Here is a 25324-nt window from a genome sequence, read left to right as displayed (position 1 = left end):
GCGGTTTTCAACGCTGCCTGGGTTCTCTTGTGCAGGGAAAGGGAGTTTGCCGAGGAAGGGAGTTTGGTGTGAAAGGGAGTTTGCCGTGATAGCGAACCCAGTCAACGTTGAAAATCGCGAACCAACGCCCCCCCCCCCCATAAAAAACAGCCCCGTTCGAAGACTGCAAGGTAGTCTAACACTCGCTTGTCCTTGGCTATGTCATGCCAACTCGTGTCCACCCAAACTACGTTTATATCTTCACGAAGTACACCTATTTCATCATTTACCCAACTACCAATCTATTCGCATACTATACATGTATAAGTACTATTGCCTATTTACATGACCGCATTTCTACTTATGTAACTATCTGCCTATTTGCGCAGGTGTGTGATCTACTAGAGCAAGGACGTTATATAACGTCATATAACGTGCTTGACTAGAGATAAAGTAGGCCAACGTCCTGTGCGTGGTGGCATCGTGTGGCGTAAGGGGTGGCGTATTTCTGGGTTGAAATCCCTGACATGCTGTGCCCTTGGGAAAGGTGCCTAACGCGACTTTCCTCGCGTCACTCAGGTGAAAATGAGCTTCGGTTAGGGCCGTCCCTCGGATGGGACGTACGTAATTCGGAGGTCCCGTGTTTGAGGAGAGCCCACACTTATCGAGAATAGTAGGGTTCCTTCCTAATCTCCAAGCAGATCCTAAGGTAGCATAAGATAGTATCAAAAGCTGGCAGAGGAGTGAAGCCGGCCGAGGAGTGTGTTTCGCTACTAGGCAAATGGACACCTTTTGGCTGACTACAGTCTTTGGCCAGTTTGGTACTACAAATGTATCTTATGCCATGGTAGGATCTGCTTGGAGATTAGTTCCTTCTCAGTACGACAATGCCCTACGCTAAATTGGAAAAGCCAGCTACGTATTACATCGTATCACACTAATTCAAAAAGTCCTCTAAAATTGACATCATTGTTCCAGGATTTGCATAGAATTTTTCCCTGCTCACACTCAGGTGTGCGTCCCGACAACACTATACGCTACGCAGGGAGGCCTGCCACGGCATTACGCTAAGTTGGGAAAATCTCGCCAAACTCTCTTTGAAATTCCTCCAAGAATCGAAGTTATTTTTCCAGGATTTTCCTTTTTTTCACTGACTCATACATACATCTGACAAAAGCTCGCGTGACACGCAACCTATACGCCTGTTTACTTAAATTCTTTGTTCCCAGACTGAAGTATTTTCGAGGTATGTTAAATCGCGGGTCAGCATGTAAGGATCAGGAAAAACAACATACGGGTGATCTAGGAGGTTACCGATGCATAGTCTTCAAGCAGACGTGCGAGCTGGGTGCCAACAGAGACGAATTTGACCAAATAGGGACAAACAAGTTGCCATGGGATCTCAGTCAGTCTTTTGCAGCCTATCCCGTCGGTCACTTCACTCCTAAGCAACTACATTGTACTAGGCTTTTTGGACCAATTTATACGAGGCAAAAAAAAATAACTTGTCCTACGACGTTCGACGCGCGGCGCGTGTCCTAGGACACTTTTTTTGCCGCGCCACGCGTCGAACGTCGTAGGACAAGTTTGAAGTTATTCTTTTTGCCTCGTGTAAATCGGCCCTTATTCCTAAATTGGCCAAAGTCCGGACCAGGATTCGGCCAGGCGGGAGTCTGGTAGAGACTAACCGGTGCAGTTCCTTGTGACATTCTTGATGCAAGAGAAATCTAGTCTAGTGTAACACGGGCTTTTTGGAGACAGAGGTTTGTCTCTAACTGGTGTTAGACCACGTTTTTCGGCCAGAGGGTTCTTCCTAATATCCAATCAGATCCTACAACGGCATAAGATAGTACCAAACTGGCCAAGGAGTGTAGTCAGCCAAGAGGTGTCCATTTGCCCCGGTAGCAAAACACACTCATAAGCCGGCTTCACTCCTCTGGCAGCTTTTGATACTATCTTATGATACCGTAGGATCTGCTTGGAGATTAGGTTCTTCCCAGACTCCCTCCTGGCCGAATAGTAATAGGGGACTTTGGATTTAAAATACGTAGTTAGGAATAAAAATCTAGTGGGAGTTAATTGGCCTAGGAGTGAACTGACCGAGTGATAGCTGGATAGAGTGACAAAAGACTGACTGAAATCCCATGGCGACTTATTTGGCCAAATTCTTCCCCTTTTGTCATCCAGCTGACACATCTGCCTGGAGACTAGGGTTCGTATGTCCGGGAGGGACTATGATTGGGAGGTCTACTGAAACCTGGTTTCGATTGTCACACAACCTCTGCGCCTGTTTTAATACTTTACCACCGAGGATGAATGGGGATCGTTCCGCATTGAATCGTTGTGGGATTTTGCCTTTCGACATTTGCTAGGGGATTAGACGGAGAGGTCAGACATGCATGTGTCAAGTCGAGTGATGTCTGACGCGTACGTGAGCGAGACACGCAGTTGGGGAACACGGCGTCCCGGTGGGATAGGATAGCTACCACGTGCACCGCACGTGCACCGCACGTGATAATGTGATGTCATGTTCATCGCGTCATGTTCACGTCCCTGCACGTCTCGAATTGCCTCTACTCAGCGCTCAAGGCTTCCGTCATGTTTACTGTCCAAACACGAGGGTGGATGTGAAGACTGTGACTCAGGGGCCTAGACTATTTCTGTATCTGTATTCTGTATCTATCATGGTTCTCCCATCTATCATGGTATCTATGTAGCCGGTATAACCGCCCTTCGGCATAACATAACACACAAGCTTCTGTATCGGTATCTATGTAGCCGCCCTTTGGCGTAACACATCAGCTTCACAGCGCGGCAGCAGCTTGTTATGCTACACCGAAGGACCCGTCACACATAACTTTTGCACATATGTCTGCATTCTTTGAAACTATCCAGAGAAGATGCCCCTGGCCCTGCGAATATGCCTCTATTTGTGGTGTTCTTGATCTTAATAATGCACATTTGCACATGCAGCCTGTTGTATTTTGGTATATGTAACGTTATGTCCATCGACCAAGTGTTTATGAGAAGAGTGATGGTCGATATTGACGGTCTAAATGGATCAGAACATCTATCTTAGTTATAAACCATGATGAGGGGGGTACTAACACAGTCACGTGCTGGTGTGGTCCGCATGTTTCACATTGCAAAAGCGACACCTAGCTGCAGTTCAAAGTAAAAACAGTCAGTATTACCCTGAAGAAGAAATAAATACAGAAATGTTGGCGGTGGATTTATGTTCGCGGTTTTCACGAGGCCGCTTCAATACGAATTCAAAAACCACCGCAAACATTTTTCATTACAGTACGTGACTACAGTAATAGTAAGTAACGTTAACGTTAATGGTAAATGGCACTACCAGGAACTCGAAACCACCGCGAACGCTCCCAAGTTTTCCCCGCTACCGCAAAACTCAATCCCCGTAAACTTAAACGCAGATGTTTAGATAAACTGTAATGCTAATACACAAATTTTTCAGACGCGAGTTACTGGAAGGAAAGCGCCCAGGCGGCCATAAAGAACTTCGTCTCCAACCAACTCAACACCAACGTGGCCAAAAACGTCATCATGTTTCTGGGGGACGGTATGGGGGTTTCCACCGTCACGGCTGCCAGGATTCTCAAGGGCCAACTGGAGGGTCTGGCGGGAGAGGAGTCCGCACTGTCCTGGGAGGACTTTCCGCACGTGGCGATGTCAAAGGTCGGTCTGGTGGAAACTTTTCTATTGCACGAGTATTGATGAGATAAACTTAACGAGAGACCTTCAGAAGATCGATAGCCTAAGTATACCGTATACCCAATGGAACAACCTAACGCCAGACACACGTACGGCTCCAAATCTGACCTGCTTCAAGAGACTCTTGAAGTATTGGTGAAAATGTGATAGCACCCCTCTGCCACATTATTTCACTAGTAAGAGTTCAAAGATTGTGTCTATTCGTGAGCAAATGTGATAGCACTCCTCTGTCACATTATTTCACTAGTAAGAGTACAAAGACATGTGTCATTTTTTAAATATTTGCACCCATGAATTTGCCCCATTCTGATATGATTATATTCATAGTCAGATAGTGGACAGTTAAGGATATAGATAAAATAAAGAAATAAAATCCACCCCACCCCCCTCCCTGCAGACGTACAACGTGGACCGTCAGGTGGCTGACTCTGCGGGCTCGGCCACGGCGTACCTGTGCGGCGCCAAGGCCAACTTCGGCACGGTCGGCGTGGACGCGTCGGTCCGAAGGGGAGACTGCCGGGCCATGGGCGGGGACAAGCACAAGGTGGACTCCGTCGCCAGGCTCGCGGACAAAGACGGTAAGTTAACCCGTCCATCGCAGTTTGTTTGTTTTGTTTATTGCAATCTCCATTAGATTGCAATCTCCGCAAAATCTATTCTTCCTGCAAAATTACAGAAAATCAAAATAACCTAACAAGTCAAACTTACGGTTCTACCAATAAGAGAGTGGCTGCATGTCCGTCAAATAGCTGCATTTTCATGTTTTCATTTTGCATTACTACATTTTAACGAAGGTGAGCGGGCTATGTGATCGAGGTATTGCGTTCTAGGTGCTTTTGTCGGTAAGGGCCTCCGTAGCAAATCAGTTTCCGTCTCGTCTTTGCGAAGTGTCCCTGTTGACTGTGGACGTATACGAAAATCCAACAGTTTTTCATGATCAAATAAAAGTTCAAACAAACAAAATTTAGCCTGGGTGACACCCGATTACTACCTGAAAATATTTTTAGGGCGGGCCAGGTAGTAATCGGATGGCACCCAAGCTAAACAAAAGCATCATTTCAGGCAAGTCCGTGGGTGTCGTGACGACGACCCGGCTCACGCACGCCAGCCCGGCGGGGACCTACGCCAACTCGCCCGAGCGCGGCTGGGAGAACGACTCGGACATGCCCGACCAGGCCAAGCGCGACGGCTGCAAGGACATCGCCTCGCAGCTCATCGAGAACGGCAGGAACTATAAGGTAGACTTAGTAGGAAAATTGACCTGTGTTAGTAGGGAACATGGTGTAAGAATCTAAACATTCTGAGATAGAGGTCTAGGATAGCCCCATTTTACTGGAAGAGTGGCTATCTAAACCCTTGATTGAAAGATCTATATGTTCCCACATTTCCAATGGAACTCCGCGAAGATCTTGGAGGATGACGCCACAATTTATTTGACGAGGTGACTGACCCCAAGTTCCCCTACGAATTCAGTGTAACTTCAATCTTCTTCCTTCATTCAACTTCAACTGCATTTTCATTGAAAAAGCCTGATTTCCGCAGGTGCTTCTCGGCGGAGGCCGCCGTAACTTCTTCGACAACGCCATCGACCCCGGGTACCCGTACCCTTCTCATCCTTTCTCCCTGTGTTTTCCCCATGCCTCCTTCTCCCTTTAATCCACTTCAACTACATTTTCATGGTCTCATTTCCGCAGGTGCTTCTCGGAGGAGGCCGCCGCAATTTCTTCGACAACGCGATCGACCCCGAGTACCCTCACGAGTCGCACACGCGCGGCCGGCGGCGCGACGGCAGGAACCTGGTGGTGGAGTGGGGCTGGGGCAAGGAGGACTTCAACACGTCTTACGTCTGGAACAAGGAGCAGTTCGACAAGATAGACCCACTCAAGACGGACTACCTCCTCGGTAAGTAGTGACAGCAACGTCTTACGTCTAGAACAAGGAGCAGTTCGACAATATAGACCCAATGAAGACGGACTACCTCCTTGGTACATAGTGACAGATAGTCCTTCCCAAACCAGATGGCGCCAGGGCGGCGCCAATCTCTTTTTCACGAGTTATTGGGCCACACGAATTTGTGAAGTCACTACGAACAGTAGGGGGCTAGTCCACTGGTAGTGCATTTATGTGACACTTGATTCACACGATAACTGGAATGTGATGAAGGATGCAAAAGTATAGTTTGCAAGCAGATTTGCAAGACAGCAAAACACACAAAACGTAAAAAAAAGAACTCATTCTTTGTGAAATTCGTTGAGCTATCTGTCACAGATGTTGTATTATGCGTCTCGCCTTTTCAATACGAAATTTTCACTTCAAAAATGCGATTTGGAATGACAGAATGTGCTGTCCTCTCGTTCCCAAGGCTGTTTGATCCTGAGTCCATGTCGTTCCCAGGTCTGTTCGAGCCGAGCCACATGCAGTACGTGACGGACACGGACCGGGCCGGGGAGCCCACCCTGACGGAGATGACGGACAAGGCCATCCGCATGCTACAGAAGGACGACAACGGCTACTTCCTCTTCGTCGAAGGTAAAGCCACAGTCTTCACACATAGCTAACCATGGCCTCTTGTGTCACACGTAGCCGACCTTGGCCTCCCAACCTTCTCCAGAACATGGTTGGGAGTTTGTCGAGAATCTTTGAAAGTCATTGACAAATTAAAATTCAGGAAATTCATATTCAAGGCCATCCGCATGCTGCAGAAGGACGACAACGGATACTTCCTCTTCGTAGAGGGTAAATGTCACAACTTGATCTGTGGAATGAGTGTGAGGATGTCCAGGCTCTGTTTTACCATATAGTTTGCCAAGTTATTACCACGACACGTATACGTAACCCCCGCAACTATCCAACTTTGCTAAAAACATACCAATAAATATGCACAAGAGATGCTGTTGGTAGCCAAAGCTACTTACTTGTCTTAAAAATTCGTCTGTACCGGTCTTGGTTGGGAGCAAAGTTGTGGGAAGTATCTGAATGTGTGACCGAGGTGTAAACGTCACAACTTGCTCTGTGAAATTATGTAAATATTGCAGCTTACTAGTACTTTGTATCCTTTCCAGTTGCTACATTTTATGATGTATTTTTTTTCGTAACCGCTTTCTATCCGTTCCTTCAGGCGGCCGTATCGACCACGGTCACCACAAGGGCCGAGCGACTCGCGCCCTGACGGAGACCATCGAGATGGAGCGGGCCGTCCAGCGGGCCAAGGAGCTGACCTCCTCCGAGGACACGCTCATCATCGTCACGGCGGACCACTCACACACCCTCACCATCGGGGGGTACCCCATGCGGGGTCGGCCCATTATCGGTACGTTTCAGAAGAAATTATTTTTGAAAAGAATTCGTGTATCTGTATCTATCATCATCATCATTCTGTATCTATATAGCTGGTATAACCGCCCTTGGACTTAACACATCAGCTTCGCAGGCACGCGGCGCGGCACCTAGCTTTTGCACATCTGATTGCAAATATTGTTAGAAGTTATCTTGTCAGGATGCTCCGACTGAACTTGATGATAACGGGTTTCACCCTACGATAGTTCTGGGAAAGTCCGAATATTCTAACACATCTTGTCTGAGCTTGCATTAGTTTCCAGAATCATATCCAGTTTCTTGAGTAATTGCTATTTGGCGTATCTTATTACCTGGATGTCTAACCTTCATCGACGTATTTCCCTTCTTCTACATGAAGTGATTTTCCTCACAGTTTGTCCCTTTTTTGTTTGACAACTCAGGTCTTGGCCAGGCGTACGACGGCGAGGACTGGGCGCAGGACGGGCTGCCCTTCACCACGCTGATCTACGCGAACGGACCGGGCTTCGCCGTGCACGGCAACGGCAGGAGGCACGACATCCGCCGCGTAGATGTCGGTAAGACCACCCGAGACCTTTCTATAATCTCTTCTAGACTTGCCCGGTTTGGAAATGTGACCTAAGCCTAAGACAGGCATATCACTTTTTGCATCTGTTTCTTTCTCGTCTAGCGGACAAAAACTACCGTCAGCAGGCGACGCTGCCGTTCCCGGACGAGTCGCACGCAGGTGAGGACGTGTCGATCTACGCACGTGGGCCCATGTCGCACCTGTTCCACGGCGTGCAGGATCAGAGCTACATCGCGCACGCCATCAAGGTACGGTACAGGCGGTTTCTCCGCTCTTCTTACATTAAGTTGCCTCTTTCGCAGACATCGAGTGGGCTGGCTTTTATTTTATTGGTGGAGGGGGGTTGGTTCGTGATTTTCAACGTTGGCCAGGTTCTCTTATGCCGTGGAAGCAGTTTCGCCCCGCCAACGTTGAAAATCGCGACCCCCCCATAAAATAAAAGCCATCCCCGCCTGAAGTCTGCGAAGGAGGCAATAGCTCGCGTTGATTTCAACCCTGGTATAGTTAGTCTTACTCTTACTCTTAGCAAGCAACAGTCAGTGTCGTTCAAGTGACTACCTCTACATAAGGGACACCTGGCCAGTGTGACCAATTTTTGGTGGACCCCTAGATAAATTTTATCATTGATGTAAGTATGAAGAATTCTTGGTATAGTGACCACCTGTCCTCAAAATAAAATCCGTTTTAAACTTCAATGCGACAAAGGTTTTATAATTTAGGGTTCTAAGTTTATCAGAATTAGTAAACTTGTAACAAATTAACAAAAAAAGCATTCTCCTTTTCCTCAGTACGCCTCGTGTCTCGGCGACTCGAAGGAGCACTGTCTCCAGAAGGAAGCCAGCAAGAAAAAGGCGGAAGAACAAGCTGAACGACCGCAAGCGGAGGAGAAGGAAGAATCCGAAATCGACGAAAATCATGACGCCAAGAACGTGCCGGACGTCGCTGCGTCAGAACATGACGTCACACATGAAGTCACACATGACGTCTCACACAGCACCGGTCGGCCAGCCACTGAAAAACCCACCCCGAGTACAACACCGCCCCCCACAACCCCTGCCGTGCACAAGACTACCCCCTACATCTTCAGTAAGTCTCTTGTATTGACGTTTCCTGTAGGAAAATTTGTTCAGACCCTTGTACCGTGCCTAGTGACACACAGGACAGCAAGTTTCCTTGCTGTTTCTGTAGCAGTATATATTTTACATGGGGTCTTTACATGAAGCCCCGGAGCCCTTAACCTTAAAGTGCTCGAACCACCGTCTAGAAAACGGGACCCCCATTTTCCGTCCCTTCCGAAAGATGCCGCAGCCCTAACTGAGATGCCCTACCCAGGACTAGAACCGGGGTCTTGCAGTTGCAGTCACCAACTAATTGGAACCAAGGGCTCAACAGTGAGGCCAAACAGTTGAGCCTCATGGATATGAATGAATGAATGAACTTTATTGCACGGCATTTGTACATGGTACAATTGTAAGGCAACGGTGATAAGTCAATCAATACAATGACTCGTCTAAGTTCTATAACTACATACATGTATAGTACAGGAATGTGAACATAAATAGTGTATTAACATAGTATAATATACAAGTTAAACAAGTCGGTCTGTTACTGTACAATAGATTCTCTCTTTTTTAGAGCATTACATATGTATTGGCCTAAATACGAAGATATGTAGTCTGGACATGACATAAGTAGATTGAAAGTACATGTGTTTGTCTTTGGTAAAGGTGTGCTAGATTTGTGATCATATCCATTAATTTTTATATCCCATGCTCTACCAGCATGTTGAAGATCAACGAATAATTTTTCTCTCTCTTTTTTCTCACAGTCCCTCCTAGTGACGAGGACGCCCGACGGGAGGCGGTGTTCGACCTGATCTCTGAGCGCGTGGGAGGGGGGTGGAAGAAACTGGTGCGGTGTCTGCCGGGGACGCAGCTGACCAAACACATGGTGCAGGTGGTGCAGAAGTCCTACAGAGGGAGCAAGGAGCGCACGAAGAAGGTGAGAAATATTTACTTTTGTGGTCAGGATGGTTGAACAAATGAATCAACACACAGAATATGGTATACCGAACAACAGATTTTTCATTTTTGGTCTTTCATTTTTTTTCTTCTTTGACATTGACATTGGTATACGTTTCTGATATCATATTGCAATATACGGCATGTATTTCTCATTTTGCTGCTGCATTGTATGATTTACAGTATGGTTGAAAACTTTTTATTTAATTTTTGGAAATTGCCACAAATTTATGCGAACGCGGATGTTATCCATGACAATACATTACAAACGTGTAGGAATGGTTTATTCATTCTTTGTAAGAGCCTTAAGACCGTTTACCTGAAAGTGCACAGAAAACCGAAACATAAAAGCCACGAAGGTGAAGGTGTCCGAACCTTCAACACTTTTTCCGACATCAAAATCTGCCTTCCCAACAAGGGCAAGACCATAGTATGTCCAATGATGTGCGTAACATGGGGTATTAACTGGAATGGTTCAAAAGATTTACCTCATGTAACGTATGTAACGTAACGTAAACATGTAACGTAACGTAACGTAACGTAACCACCTCACCGTAACAAATGCAGTAGTGTGACTAAATTGTGTTTTCCTTTCTGCAGATTCTCAGCTTGTGGCAGCAGATAAACAGCGACGACGCGACGATCATCAACCTGGTGACCGGTTTAGACCGCTGCGGGCGGAGACGGCTGGCCAAGTACATCGACATCCACTTTACCACCGGCGTCCTATAACGGACCCATGTTGTACAGTAACAGTAAGCTGTAGCAGAACGCAAAGTTTGCTGCTTATATAGCCCCTTTCCAGTAGAGAACCACTGAGTGACCAAAAAATTTATAAATCGGACAACGAATTTCACAGGAAAAAAAAAAAATTTTGTTTGCACCATTGCTTTACATCGTGCGTCACATTCCGAATACAAATCTTGATAAAACCCAAACAAAACCCACTTTGGTCGCTGAAGAGTCGCTCAGTGGTCGCCCTCCTCGTGTTTTAGGATGTCCATGCGTAAATGTGGCGCAATTTCACTGAAGTAACTCTAGGGGGAGGATACACGTAAAGGCGCAATTCTGCCACGAGAGTTTTTTTATATAAATTACCCCCCCCCCCTCCTACCTGGTAGCAGTTTCACAGTTACACGCAGTCGGTAACTGTTAGGCCCCGGTCCTAAACCTGGGTGGGGCACCTCGGTTGGAGGTGCACCCGTAATTTGGAAAGGACGCATGAAACTTACAAAGGTCTGAACGAACGGAAGAATACTCCCCTGTAAGTTGAGTCGAAGTACCAGATGACCAATGAAACATTATGTACCGCAGTATTTTTTTGCTATGCAAAACGGAGCTGTTTAAAACAAAACGATGTGTTTACATACTCGTTCGATATTGACTAGCACACCTGTGTTACCGAGCTAACATGACCATGTACATAAATCTATAGTCTATGTGAATTAAGTACCTGTCACACATCCTTGATCTTCCCACGACTCCCAACCAAGGTCGGAGAAGCCTTGCACATGTATCTATATACCGGCTATATAGATACAGATACAGTCTTGCATCCACCATATTCTAGCTCCCCTTCGCTCCCGATCGCATCCAATCAGAATGTGACTTTCCTGTCGTTGATTTCTAAAAGATTATAGTCGCCTGGTAACTTCGCTGACCGGCCATCAACCGCATATGTCCCTGCTTACGATGGCTCATGGTCTGGAGAAGTTTGGGAGGCCGTGGTCGGCTGTGTGTGACAGGGACTTAAAACCCCACCATGATCTGAAGAAGCCCAGGAGGCCAGGTGCTTGAGACAATAATAGGACTATCTACTTATAAATGCACAGCATGCTAGCACTACATTGGTGATAGTATCATAACATTCGTATAAGAAAGTTAAGGAGTTTGTTGCAATGTGTGTATCGCTGTCCACTTCATGGATTGTAAATATTGCGGAAATGACTGTAACGTTATTCTATTTATCCGTTCCCATGGAAACCATGTTTACGTCACGTGAACGTAACTAGTTTTATTTTGAATGAACGAGTGAATGGTTTATTTAATCATTGTGATCAGATATAAAAAAGCACATCGCAGCCATAGGTTGGATTGCACACTCTTTTACAGATACTCAAAATCATTGAGTTAGGCAGATTTATAATACAGCCTAACATTTATACTAACTAATGACTGTAATTGTATTATTTTAGAAAATCCAATATAGATACTAGGTTCAACTAGTTTATGCATGTACAATAAGTATAAGTGGTCACATGTAGTTTGCAACAGTTTAACATGTTCAATGTACGGACAGAGTGCATTCAGAAGGTTGACCATGTTGAGAATACGACTGTTCTTGTATCGGTTTGTCCTTTTTTTAATGGTGGCCAGAAGATGTTTGTTTTTTAGTGTTTCTGTTGATTCGATGTTGAAGGACAATACCCTTTTTGGAGCTGTCTTCTCGACTCGTCTTAGTTCGTCATACCATTTTCAAGCCGTCGAATCTTCAAGCAGGCTGTGACCGAACTAATACCTGCCGACATGGATCTAAGACAGCCTTTTTTGTAACAAGACTCTGTAAGCCATATCTTATACGACACGAATATCCCCACGAATGTCCCCAGTTTTTAAATCTTACGACGGTTGTACGAAGTTTGATAACAAGAGTGTTTGTTGCATTCATAGAGGTACTGTAGATAGTCAACATGTTCGACTGTAAATGTTACATTCCATTTGATGGGAATAAAACACTTATAATGCTGAAAACAAGATATTGTTGTCCATTCCATGGGGGTAGTTTTAAGATGTGGTGAATGACGAAGAAGACTTTTGCACCTTGCAGAACGTTGTTCACCGAGGCTAGTTTTCCTAGAAGCTGAGCAAAATGGATGGAAACTAAATGAAGTTTCTGATGTTTATGAAGGTTAGACATCCAGGTAAACAATCAGTTTTTCTAGTTAGCTGTATATGATTGTATTGAATTGTTCCTGCCAGTTCATTCTAGTGACGCTGAAGAAGAGTGATGGATGTCACTCAAAACGTCCGGAAGTAAATCTCCGTTTTTTTTCTCCAGTAGAGATGGAATTGTATCTAAGAACAAGTTTTGGATATTTAAACCCGGGCCCATTATATAGTTCATCAGCTTAAGCGTGTGCGAAAGTGCGAAACAAACAAAGTAGATGCGACTCGAAGTGGATCTCGCGGCTAAATCAACTCAACAGACGGAAGAGTTCTCAAACATCATTTTATTTTCTTGTAGAAAACCATCAACTTTCACAGAACAAAAACAAAATAAACAGGTAATATACCTGCGTAAGTTGGCCAAAACCACCAAAGCGTAAAATAAAAGTTTAACTTTTATCTTCAGGTAGCTCTACCCTTTCTGTTTACCTTACACCAACGTATATAAATAAGTGCATCGTTCGTTGCATTGGCAATGGAATTGGTATTTCATATTAAAGTACGAATGTTTCAGACATCAGACACTTGCTTGACTCGTGAAGAGGACGAAATAAGAACTAATCTCGCAGCAGACACCAGCAATAGCTGCCTGTGATAATACAAAAAATATATATATACAAAGTATAATAATACGAAGTATTAGGAAGGACGATGTCTGTCGTCACTTCCGGTCAGAAGGACATTGTCTTTCGTCACTTCCGTCGCCACAGTCGGCGACCCCGTCGCACCTCTGTCCCCGCGGCACGCACGTGTAGTCCCCGGAGCAGGGCCACCCCTCCCCGCCGCACATCAGCCCCGCCACGGTGCCCTCGGCCTCGGGAAGGAACAGCCCGCCCTTGCTGTAGGTGGAGCGGCGCAGACCGGGAAATTCTTCCTCCAGGGCGGCCGCGACGGCCCCGAGACTTCGCACCGACTCCTCGGTGATGTTTCCCGCGATCTCTATCTGTACGTGTGGATGGAACGTCCATAAAATTAGACATCCAACTTGATCCAAGTACTAGTAATAAGATATGCAAGATCACAGTTACTGAAACAGATAAATTGTGATCACGAAGGTTAAATATCCTGGTAATAAGATACACTAGATAGCTGTTACAAAGCTAGCCTGGATACCAGACCACAGCCCGGTCTCACTAATATCTATCCCACATGATAGATATTTTGAGATCGGCCTGGGGTCTGGTATCCAGGGTATTACAAAGCCACTTGATAGGTTTTAAAGAATAGACATCCAGGTAATGAGATACACAAGATCACAATTACTCAAATAGATACATGTAGCTATCTATTACTATTATAGATTGTGAAGGTAACTGATATCTAGGTATTAAGTTACAGGTGCTAGATAGCAGTTACAAAGCAACTTGATAAGTTTAAAAAAATACGCAACTAGCAAAGTATGTCGATGAAGGATTGACATCCAGGTCATAAAATACACAGATAACAGTCACTCAAGTAACTGGTAGATTTGGAACGGTAAAAAATTGATGAAGACCGTGGCTATTTTTCAAAGTCTATCCCGTTTTTTTTTTTTGTTTTTTTTTTTTCTCACATTTTATTCACAAGTTATAAATTACAAAACATTCAAAGATAATCACTTAAAACTAAACACAATCATTATAGAATATTTACACGAGCATTCCCTTACCATATTTTACACACTAGTGTCTTACTATTTACTCCATCATCTAGACATATGCAGTACTATATACTATAACACATTTACATATTGTTGCAGGGGCCATTCCCAAAGTCTATCCCGTTGCTTGAGACACAAAATCATTTTATCTACAAAATTCGTTTAGCGATCAAATCTTTGCTCGCTCGGCGATCCCCGCGAGATCGTAGCACCTTGTGAAACGGGACTATAATAGATAACACATGACGTTACATAGAAGACACCTGAATAACTGTACCTCCACTTCCATCGCGCCAAAGGGCCAGGAGTTGAAGAGGTAGTCGGTGAGGAGATAGCGGTCCAGCGACACCTCGAACAGACGAACGCTGTTCTCGTCTTCCAGCCCGATGCGGAGTCGATAGTCGTCCACCTAGACATGAAAAATAAATATAGGAAAGATCAGGAAACTGCAGAAAAGTATGCATTTATGAATATTGCGATAATGATGACAATCAATATCTTTAGATGTGTGTCACGTGAGAGAGTTTGTGTGTATGTGTGTGTGTGTGTGTGTGTATGTGCGCGTGTGTGTGCTAGTGAATGTGCACGTATATGTGTGTGTGTGTGTCTGTATGTGTGTGTTTGTGCTTGTGTATTGCCCCCACTTCGACTATTGTGTCAGATCAGATGGTCCTTCTCACTCTTATAATCAGTGAGTCGAACTTGCCTCAATCATGATATTTCTGACATTATTCATAGGAGGACGAAACGCTGTCCCTTCCCTACTCATGTAACATTTAAGTGGCCTTCGGGTCTTGGTTCGTGGTGTCCACAGTGGCATTGACGTTGAGAAAAGAGACGAAATACAAGAAGAGATCTTACCTTGAGCGAGGGTCTCAAGTCTGCGCAGTCCAGCTGGGGATGTTCCCTCTTCATGACGCGTATGGCGTCGTACGACAGGTCACATGCGGAAATGACGGCATGGGAGGTGGGCTGGTCCGGCTCGCTCTCACGGCTTCCCACCTCTTCTCTGCCCCAGATGGCTCCTACACGACTGGGGCTCCCCTGGGGAATAGATAGATAGATAGATGAAGGAATGAATGAATGAACGCAGGAGGAGATGACGGCGTGGGAGGTGGGCAGGTCGGGCTCGCTCTCACGGCTTCCCACTTCTTCTCTACCCCAGATCGCTCCTACACGGCTGGGGCTCCCCTGGGGAATAGATAGATAGATAGATGAAGGAATGAATGAATGAACGCAGGAGGAGATGACGGCGTGGGAGGTGGGCAGGTCGGGCTCGCTCTCACGGCTTCCCACTTCTTCTCTACCCCAGATCGCTCCTACACGACTGGGGCTTCCCTGGGGAATAGATAGATAGATAGATGAATGAATGAATGAATGAATGAATGAATGAATGAATGAATGAACGGTCACATGAGGAGATGATGGCATGGGAGGTGGGCTGATCGGGTTCACTCTCACGGCTGCCCACTTCCGCTCGGCCCCAGATCGCACCAACACGGCTGGGGCTTCCCTGGGGAATGGATGAATGAGTTAGTGAAGGATTGACGGAAGGAAAGAAGAAACGAATGAATGGGCAGGTCGGGTTCGCTCTCATGGGTTCCCACCTTCTCTGCCCCAGATCGCTCCCATACGGCTGGGCCTTCCCTTGGGAATAGATAGATAAATAGATAGATGAAGGAATGAAGGAAGGAAGGAAGGAACACAGGAGGAGATGACGGCATGGGAGGTGGGCTGATCGGGTTCGCTCTCACGGCTTCCCACTTCTTCTCTACCCCAGATCGCTCCTACACGGCTGGGGCTCCCCTGGGGAATAAATAGATAGATAGATGAATGAATGAAGGAATGAATGAGTGAATGACTGACGGAAGGAAGGAAGCAAGAAACAAACGAATGAATGGGCAGGTCGGGCTCGCTCTCACGGCTTCCCACCTCCTCTCGGCCCCAGATCGCTCCTACACGGCTGGGGCTTCCCTGGGGAATAAATAGATAGATAGATGAATGAAGGAATGAAGGAATGAAGGAATGAACGAACGCAGGAGGAGATGACGACTGGGGCGTCCCTGGGAATAGATAGATAGATAGGGAAGGAATGAAGGAATGAATGAACGCAGGAGGAGATGACGGCATGGGAGGTGGGCTGGTCCGGCTCGCTCTCACGGCTCCCCACCTCCTCTCGGCCCCAGATCGCTCCAACACGACTGGGGCTTCCCTGGAGAATGAATGAATGAGTGAGGGAGTGAAGGATTGACGGAAGGAAAGAAGAAACGAATGAATGGGCAGGTCGGGTTCGCTCTTATGGGTTCCCACCTTCTCTGCCCCAGATCGCTTCCATACGGCTGGGCCTTCCCTTGGGAATAGATAGATAAATAGATAGATGAAGGAATGAAGGAAGGAAGGAAGGAACACAGGAGGAGATGACGGCATGGGAGGTGGGCTGGTCCGGCTCGCTCTCACGGCTGCCCACCTCCTCTCTACCCCAGATCGCTCCTACACGGCTGGGGCTTCCCTTGTCAATACATAAAAAGGGATTTGAAAAATGGTAGTTCCGCGGCAGTACGTTGAAAATCCGCTAGGAGCCCTATCATCGAACCAGACCTTAGTTTTCCTAAACCATGCCCACTTACTAAATTCATCAGGATCCATACAAGGCTTCTCGAGTTTTTAGTTCCCCCACACACATACACACATAGACAGACACGCCCAAAATATAGCCTTCTCGACGAAAGTAAATCGTAATTGACGAGTGAATGTGTGAAGAGAGGGAGAAAAAACGCGCGAACGAACGTAGGAAGTCAGGAAGGAAGCCAGGGAGGATGGAAGGAAGGAAAGAAAGAGGGTAGAGGACGAAGGAAGGAAACTTATGGGAGGGGAGGAAGGTGGAAGGAAGCCGGGAAGATGGAAGGAAGCCAGGAAGAAAGGTATAGAGGAGGGAGGAAGGAAGAACGAAGGGGGAGGGACAAAAGGAAAGAAGGAATTTTTATTGATGTGTCATTACAATACACGCAAAGAAAGTACACGATAAAGTTACACATCGGTAGAGAACAGAGGTACAAACTAACAATTTCAGATATTTGAAAACAGAAAACAGAGTGAACAATCGTTTGACAGAGATATCAAATCGTATCTACACATAAATATCGGTATGGCGGCCTTGAAAATGCGTAACATAACAAGAAGCACCTGTTCCGCCATACCTTCCACTCTGTTGGAAAACCTTAATAGTTAGATCCATAACAAGATTTCACCTACTTTGTACTGAATGAGGTCCCAATCAGTGACCCAGCTGGCGAGTTTCACGTCGAGCCAGGCGTTACTGGCGGCCGGTGGCGAGGCCTGGTACCGGGTCCTGTGCCTTAGAGAGTTCATTTTCTCAGTCAGCTCCAGGGACGCCGTGTCGTAGTAGTAGTCCACGTACTTGCGACAGGTATTTCCCCACCTGACGACCGCGGTGTAGTTCAGAAACTCGCTGCCGTTGGCGAAGCGTTCCACCAGGGCGTCGTAGGTGGAGACGTCGGGGATCTCCCACTTTCCCTCCACCTCAAAGTCCCGTAGAGGGCCAGCAGCGGGGGCTGTGGTGTTCTCCGTCGGGGACTCATCGCTTGGTGGCCCGCCGGTTGTGGCTGTCGTCTCGGTGCTCAGCACTGTCGGTAGCGGGTTACCTGCGATCTGACAAGGCGCTAGTGTTAACGTTACCGCGCAAATCAATGCTAGTAGAGAGTTCAAGGTGGCGGTCGGTCGCGTTGTACTTTTTCTCTCAGCTCCGTGGCACTGTGGTCTCAAGAATTCCATCGTAAAGATCTGATTGTTTGCCGATCTTGGAATGATAAGAAAGGAACGATTTTTTTTTACCCACGGTCGCTGGCTAGCTACCAAGAGGGGAATTTTTGCGAGTTTTCTGCCCTACGTGACTCCAGGACGAGAAAGATGTGGTGTAAGGGAGAAGAGCGGTTAGGTTTTTATCGGTGCACACTATCCGGCCCATGCTGTCTACAATGTCTATCACGCCGGTACAGTGCGCCTTGCACGTGCCCGTCCTGCGGGGATGCATGGAGCCGGGTATGAATGAATGAAAGACCTTTATTGTACTGTCCAAGCAGAGGTTTGGTGGGGAAAATTGTCTCAGACCAATTTATCGTATGTCTCGTCTTCTATCCGTTCGGTGCCGGTATAACTGCCCTTCGCGGCGCATACGCGTATATCATAACATACCAGCTTCGCAGGCACGCGGCGCAGCAAAGTGAAGACAGAAAACGGGAAATGTTCCGAAAATGTCACAATCCTCCTCACCAGCCTCTGCTTTGAGAGTACTTCATTGTACATTTATGCTCTAACAATACAAGTACAGACCGTGGTGATAAGGAATTCACCGTTGAGTACTAGTTTATTCCGATGTACAATTAATTAGCCCATATCAAGATACATAACTGCACAAAACTACAGGCACTTATTGTACAGAATAAGCATGCACATAAAATCCACATGCAAGTGATAACATGATGTGAATATACAACGACAAAATTGTGATCGTAGCTAGACTCACCCTATGACTCTCTGGCCGGCAAATTATTCGTTAAAACGTATTTGGTCGTCGCTATTAGCACTTTAATTGTTATCCTGAATTCATCGTCACACGCTAATAAAAAATCATTCGTATCGCGAAATAAAACGCCAGTTTTTGTTATATCGATGCTCAAAGCCTTAATTGTCTGAGACACCTACATGGAATAATCCAATGAGACCGCTACCAAAACAAGTTGTCGTCCTCCTGGATTTACCGTTGCCAGGTCCCCCCATACAGACCCTCCCGTATCACCATAAAGCAAAGTAGAAACACAATACCTTTCCGAACGGCGGGAGGCCTTCATATGTAAATTTTGCAGGCAGATATTGTCCGTTCCTTCATGCTATGGTCGTGATACGGCGGTGGTTGTATGGTGCAGTATCACATGCAGTCAGGAATACTACACGGGTGCGGCGTGTGCGTAATACTACTTGGGCACGGTGGGTAATACTACACGTGTGTGCTTAGCCTTGGTTTGAATGGAAGCATGCCGCCCCAACCCTTCCGGTTGTAGACCAATTCGTGTATAGGGGTGCATGGAGGACACAAATTTTACAGAATTCATAAACGTTCTATGGAAATCAAGCGATCCACTTGTGAGGACCGAGTACCTTATAGTTATGGGGATTTCACAAAATCTATACGAATTTTATGAAATACATACGAAAATCACGGTATTCATATGGATCTTTATTGACACACAAAAGTACAGCGACAAATATCACGTTATATGTGAACAAAGAAGTGTACCTACATGAATGTCTACGAATAAGTATCAATATATCAACAAGTTGAGTCTATCATTTACATTATTGGTTGACACAACAATATTGTAAATGTTCTAAACATTCTTTGATATATTTAAAATTACCTATTTGTACACTGTAGGGGTTATCTTTTCATGCAATCCACTAGTAGACCACTACTAAAAAACACACGAACTTGACGGAATTTTATTGAATTTTATTGAATAGATTTTTCAAAAACTCCGGGAGTAGACAAATTCATGTATATGGCGGTGCCAAAGCATTCATACGAATTTTACGGAAGTCGATACACGTTTTACGGAACATTTACGAATTTTGATCAAAAGCGCCTTCTAGCAATTTTGGTGGAACTGCAATAGTTTGCGGTTAGGCGCCGTCCTGTCGAAAGGCACTAGCTTTGCCGTGCACGCGCAACACGTATGCTCGCTATCAGACATGATAAGCATTCCGTTTATCCTTAAGATAGTATAAGTGTGCTACGTAGATCAGGTTCTATCAGTATAGTACGCTTTCCAAAGTCATTTCGGATCATTTCGGGAAATAGCTGAATCCTTGCAAAAATGTCAAAAATGAGGCAGACAGCTCAGACCTGTTTATGACTTTGTCTTGTCACGTGACAGCGTCTATCAGTCGTCAAGTGACAAAAGAAGTCCTAGACGAGTTCTACCAGGTTGATGAAGAGACAGAGGGCGTCTCGAACGCTACGAAATCTATACTTGTACTTTGTTTAAAATGGTTTGTTATAAGCTTCAGTTTTGTGTGCACAGAAGTGCAGATGCACCCCGTATTTCCAGCCCTGCAGTACCGTTCACCGTCACAGTCACCCTCCCACCTGACTCAACAGTCGCGTTCAGTCCTGATGGGAAAATCACTGTGATGATCCCCGAAGCTTTACAGACCAAATGGAGAGGCTCTCCGTGCACCAGTGTGTTGTCTTTGCTTCTGTCAAAGCTCACAATCTGAGGAGGGGAACTCGCTGGTGCCATCGTTACAGTCGGAGGCTCTTTCTGCTTTACATCTACAGACAGCGTGGCAGATGTAGAGCCAACAGGACTTGCTGCAATACAGACGTACAGACCAGCATCTGCAGCAGTAACATCAGTTATGGTGATTGTACCATCCACATCCACAGTCACCCTCCCACCTGACTCAACAGTTACATTCAGTCCAGATGGAAGAATGACTGTGATGTCTGGTGTGGGGATTCCTGAAGCTTCACAGACCAAAAGGAGTGTCTCCCCCTCTACTACTGTGTTATTGTCACCACTTTCAAACCTCAGTATGGTTGGTTCCTCACAATCTGACATCAGGTCCTCGGGACTGATATCTCTAAGCTTGCTTCCGTTTAAGCTGTCGGGTTGGGAACAAGTTATTTGGTACTCAAATGAACGAGTTCCTTCCATCTTTAACCTGAAGGGAACCATCCTACAGTCACAGGACCAGGGGTTGTCTGAAATGTTTACATGGGACATTGATGAGAGCATGTTAAAGGCTGTCAAGGGAAGAGTCAGCATTTTGTTACCCTGAAGCTCGAGGAAGTACAGTGATGGAATTGTTGATAAAACGTCAGTAGGAAAAGTGTCTATGCTGTTGCCATGGAGACGGAGGTCTATTAGACGTGATAAATTGGCAAATACTTCTCCTGGGAGGATTGTGAGTCTGTTCTGCTGTAGGTACAAGCGTGCCAGCCGTGGTGTTGGATTGAAAGTTCCAGCCTGAATGTCGCTGATCCCATTCTCGTGCAAAAAAAGGCTCCTCAAGTTCCCCAGCCCCGCAAACATCCCAGCTCCGAGGCTCGTCAATTTGTTCCCATACATGTCTAAGTCCGACAGCTGTGGTGTTGGAATGAACGTTCCGGCCTCGATGTCGCTGATCTCGTTATGATGCAACGAAAGGTAGAACAGACTGCCCAGCCCCGTGAACATGTCAGACCTGAGGCGTGTTAGGCGGTTACCCGCGAGATACAATTTACCTAAACTTGGCAGGTGATGAAATGCATGGTCGTGGATATTGGCAATGTGATTGTTTTGCATAAATAGCGATGTCAATTCCCGGTACCGTGAGAAGTTAGACTTGCCTAAGGTTGTGACTAAATTATCATCTAACATGAAGGTGGTGATGTATGTTGGCAGGTCCTGTGGAACGACGGTGAGGCTTCTGTTGTTACAGTTACAGAGGGAAGAGGAACACCTGCAGGATTCTCCAGCTATTCCGGAAACCCTCAGAACGGTCATCAGCGCAGAGATCAGCACGAGCTGTAGCGCCGTGGCCATGTCGCCGTACTCTCAGGCTGCCCTGGTGCACAGAAATAATGGGCAAAAACGAAAAGGAAGTGTTCACAGGACGCAATTTCACGGTGCATACATACATATCTACAAAATAGTCTCCAAGCAGATCCAACGGTGCCATAAGATAGCATAAAGCTGGCCAAGGAGTATAGCCGGCCAAGGGAGTCAAACGGGCATAAACCTCCTCTTGTCGGCTATGCTCCTTGGTCGGCTTTGGTACTATCTGATATGGCACCGGGAATCTTCTTGGAGATTATACATATCAAGTTTACAGGAATTTCTTAATATATGCCAAAAAGAAACAAAAGACTCACGTTGCCACTTTCCTTGATACAGTCAGACCAAAGCTCCTGTGTTGCTTCCTTGCCGGGTATGTAAAATATGGCTCTTCCCTCGGTGGTTGTTATGCCTGTGAGAATCAGATTCGAAGTGTGATAGTCAAGATTTGTAGATCATTTTCTTGCTCAATATGCCTCACTGAAAAAAAGCCTACACACTTCGCCTCAGGTCGCTAGAAAAAATTACAGAAAGTTCAGGCCAAAAAGACAGTTAACACAACAGAGGAGTTAGCCGGCCCAAAACTATGTCGCTAACTGTACTTTTGGGGAGGCTTACTCCTCTGGCCGCCTATTTGGCCAATTTCTAATATTTATAATTTTTCCAGCGACATATAGAGCCTGGTACATGCTAATGCAGACCCGAGAGGGAGGGAGGGAGGTTGACCGGTAGTTACTTCCGGGAAGTTGCTGTTACATGATTCATTTTAGCTGGTACTGGTTGAAGTAGATTAGTGAAAACTGCTTCATTTGCACATGAAACATGCGAGTTGCTGACTTTGACAAGCACAACCGTGTTTTTCCCCAGTTAGGTGTATGAATTGTTCTCCGACTTCTGCCAGTTCGTCCTAGTGACGCTGAAGAAGAGTGATGGATGTCACTCGAAACGTCAAGAAGTAGACGTCCAATTTTATCCAGTTGCAGCGATTGTCTCAACGCATAGTTTATCTGGATGTCTAACCTTCATAAACATATCCACCTAATAACAAAGTCGTGTAACGACAAAGTTAGAAGCTCACTAACCTGTATCAGTGTATGTAAGAACAGCAACTCAAAGTGAGTAGCCGAACCACGCCACCGCCTCTGTTTCGGCCACTGGAAACTGGAAACAGTCCCGGCCTGGCCTTGTATACTTCCTCTTTGCAAACTTGGTACTTGCAGATAACACCCGCTGCCTAATCTCTGTATACCAGCACACAGTATCCGCACGCTTCCATGGCAACGGCCACCATGACCAATTACAATCTTTCCGTGGATTATACCTTTTTTTTATAGCAATAGCTGAAAAGTTTTGTGCCCTAACTGAGGAGAAAACTGCTGATTTCCTCCTTATTTTGGGGGATTATTAGGTCAAATTTGATTCCAAATCGGAACTAAAACTTAACGTTAACGCTATGATGACTCATCTGCAAGGCAACGCCACATGTAACGTGACACCAAGCGCCTATCTGGCCGCTAACTGTTCACGTCCAAGTTTAATCGTAATGAATGGAAACTGTACTATGCAAATAGGATGGCCGAAGTGAAGGTGAACATTTCTGGGGCGAGTCCCACCAAGCCAACCAGTGCCAAGAATAAAACGATGACGTTCCTAGTCAGTTCGAAGTTCCTCCGACCATGACGGTATCGGATTGCCTATATTTGCAACTGTTCTACAGCAATGGCTAAAATAGAATAAGATATTCATCATGCATACCTTTAGCGATAGCTCAAACATCTGGAGCCCAAAACTAAAAACGTGTCATTTACTCCTTATTTGGGGGATTATACGGATAAATTTATTGTAACGCTAGACCAGGATCAGAACCTCGCGTCAAAGATGTTCTCGAACAGATTACGTCATAATGATCTTCTCCAAAGCAACGCTACCAATACACTTTCTGTATCACTACATTGACCTGCTAACTTCCAAGTCTACTGCGCTGCAAGTCCAACGAATGGATAGTATAGTATGTAAATAGGATGGCAAGAGTAAAGGTGGACATTTCTGGAAGGCACCAAGAATAAAACGGTGACGTTCCTAACCAGTTCGAAGTTCCTCCAACCATCATAGTCATTCTTGCCTTACTTTCAACCGTTAGTTCGAAAACAATGGCTGAAATATAAAAAAAGACCCATAGCTATAGTGATAACTAAGAGCTCTGGAGCCCCAAACGAATAAACAGAAAACGTCTGGTCTGCTCCTTTTGTTATGAGATTTTAAAGTCAAATTTATCATAACGCTAGACGGAGATCAGGACTTCACGTCACAGATCGGTGTTCTCGAACAGATTATGTCAACCGTCTCCAAGGAAACGCCACATGTACACTATGCGCCTCATGGGCTGCTAACGTTCACGTCCAAGTTCGTTGCCAAGCCAATGTGTAGTAAACTATACAGCTAGGATGGCCGAAGTAAAGGTGGACATTTCTGGAAGGAGTCCCGTCAAGCCAAACGGCGCCAAGAAGAAAACAGTGACGTTCGTCGCCAGTTCGAAGAAGTTCAAAGTAACAGCAAAGCCGCCGTCAACTCTGGATCTTTCCTACACCACAGATGACGTCACATCCCAATCAGGTCCGTTTGATATTGATAATGAAGACATTGTGTCTTCGCTGCTGCGATCTTCTTCACCCTCGCTGAAGACAAGAGACGTTGATCTTGTTGTGGACACCAGCGACATTGCAAACGATGTCACTGCGACGGATCCAGAAGAAAGGAAAGACCAAGACGAACCCAAGACCGCCAAAAGTTTGACCGACGTGAGCTCCTGTGACCACCAGTTTTCCGTGCGAGTCCGCCGCGCGTCGTCACAGACCTCCGGTACCAAGCCGAGTCCCGCCGTGCTGAAGGCTAGGTGTGTCCGCAGGAGGCTCAACAGGTTCGTTTGTTTGTTTCGCGTCGTCACGGCCCTCCGGTACCAAGCTGAGTCCCGCCGTGCTGAGGGCCAGGTGTGTCCGCAGGAGGATCAACAGGTTTGTTTGTTTGTTTGTTTGTTTGTTTGTTTGTTTGTTACGCGGTGTCACAAGCCTCCGGCACCAAGCTGGGTCCTGCCGTGCTGAAGGCCAGGTGTGTCCGCCGGAGAATCAACAGGTTTGTTTGTTTGTTTGTTTGTTTGTTTAGCGTCGTCACAGCCCTCCGGTACCAAGCCGAGTCCCGCCGTGCTGAGGGCCAGGTGTGTCCGCAGGAGGATCAACAGGTTTGTTTGTTTGTTTGTTTGTTTGTTTGTTTGTTACGCGGTGTCACAAGCCTCCGGCACCAAGCTGGGTCCTGCCGTGCTGAAGGCCAGGTGTGTCCGCCGGAGAATCAACAGGTTTGTTTGTTTGTTTGTTTGTTTCGCGTCGTCACACAGTTTGTTTGTTTGTTTCGCGTCGTCACAAGCCGCCGGTACCAAGCTGGGTCCCGCCGTGCTGAAGGCTAGGTGTGTCCGCAGGAGGCTCAACAGGTTTGTTTGTTTGTTTGTTTGTTG

General features: G+C 46.2%; 3 protein-coding genes across 3 annotated transcripts in view; 1 reads left to right on the top strand and 2 right to left on the bottom strand.

Annotated features, from left to right (window-relative positions):
* Positions 1–9386, top strand: part of LOC118409202 (alkaline phosphatase-like) — a 16257-nt gene extending 6871 nt beyond the window's left edge. Inside the window, exons 2-11 of the mRNA XM_035810071.1 lie at positions 3458–3678; positions 4112–4292; positions 4777–4952; positions 5409–5616; positions 6109–6243; positions 6833–7024; positions 7452–7586; positions 7700–7845; positions 8386–8683; positions 9379–9386. Coding sequence (XP_035665964.1) covers positions 3458–3678; positions 4112–4292; positions 4777–4952; positions 5409–5616; positions 6109–6243; positions 6833–7024; positions 7452–7586; positions 7700–7845; positions 8386–8683; positions 9379–9386 — 1700 coding nt within the window. The remainder of the gene's footprint in view (positions 1–3457; positions 3679–4111; positions 4293–4776; positions 4953–5408; positions 5617–6108; positions 6244–6832; positions 7025–7451; positions 7587–7699; positions 7846–8385; positions 8684–9378) is intronic.
* A 3465-nt stretch (positions 9387–12851) lies between these two features.
* Positions 12852–18381, bottom strand: LOC118409201. The gene is made up of 7 exons (XM_035810069.1): positions 17456–18381; positions 15908–16009; positions 15440–15541; positions 15293–15394; positions 15065–15247; positions 14481–14612; positions 12852–13507 (listed from the first exon to the last, which is right to left on the bottom strand). The coding sequence occupies exons 1-7, from the start codon at positions 17993–17995 to the stop codon at positions 13226–13228; spliced, it is 1443 nt and encodes a 480-aa protein (XP_035665962.1). The 5' UTR covers positions 17996–18381; the 3' UTR covers positions 12852–13225.
* Positions 18382–19825: 1444 nt separating this feature from the next.
* On the bottom strand, positions 19826–21832 carry LOC118410089 (chondroadherin-like). Its single transcript, XM_035811579.1, has one exon. It carries the CDS (start codon positions 21805–21807, stop codon positions 20284–20286), a length of 1524 nt encoding a protein of 507 aa, XP_035667472.1. The 5' UTR covers positions 21808–21832; the 3' UTR covers positions 19826–20283.
* Positions 21833–25324: the final 3492 nt, after the last annotated feature.

Source organism: Branchiostoma floridae, chromosome 2 (genome assembly GCF_000003815.2).
Source record: "Branchiostoma floridae strain S238N-H82 chromosome 2, Bfl_VNyyK, whole genome shotgun sequence".
NCBI classification, from domain to species: domain Eukaryota; kingdom Metazoa; phylum Chordata; class Leptocardii; order Amphioxiformes; family Branchiostomatidae; genus Branchiostoma; species Branchiostoma floridae.
The sequence above is the reverse complement of the archived record's forward strand: the minus strand, read 5'-3'. Positions and strand labels throughout refer to the sequence as shown.

Coding starts and splice junctions, on each gene's coding strand:
- LOC118409201 (XM_035810069.1), bottom strand. CDS start 17,995: ATGGAATTCTTGAGACCACAGTGCCACGGAGCTGAGAGAAAAAGTACA. Junction 15,542..15,907: donor ATGCCGTCATCTCCTCCTGT/GTTCCTTCCTTC, acceptor TCTATTCCCCAG/GGAAGCCCCAGTCGTGTAGG. Junction 15,395..15,439: donor ACGCCGTCATCTCCTCCTGC/GTTCATTCATTC, acceptor TCTATTCCCCAG/GGGAGCCCCAGCCGTGTAGG.
- LOC118410089 (XM_035811579.1), bottom strand. CDS start 21,807: ATGGCCACGGCGCTACAGCTCGTGCTGATCTCTGCGCTGATGACCGTT.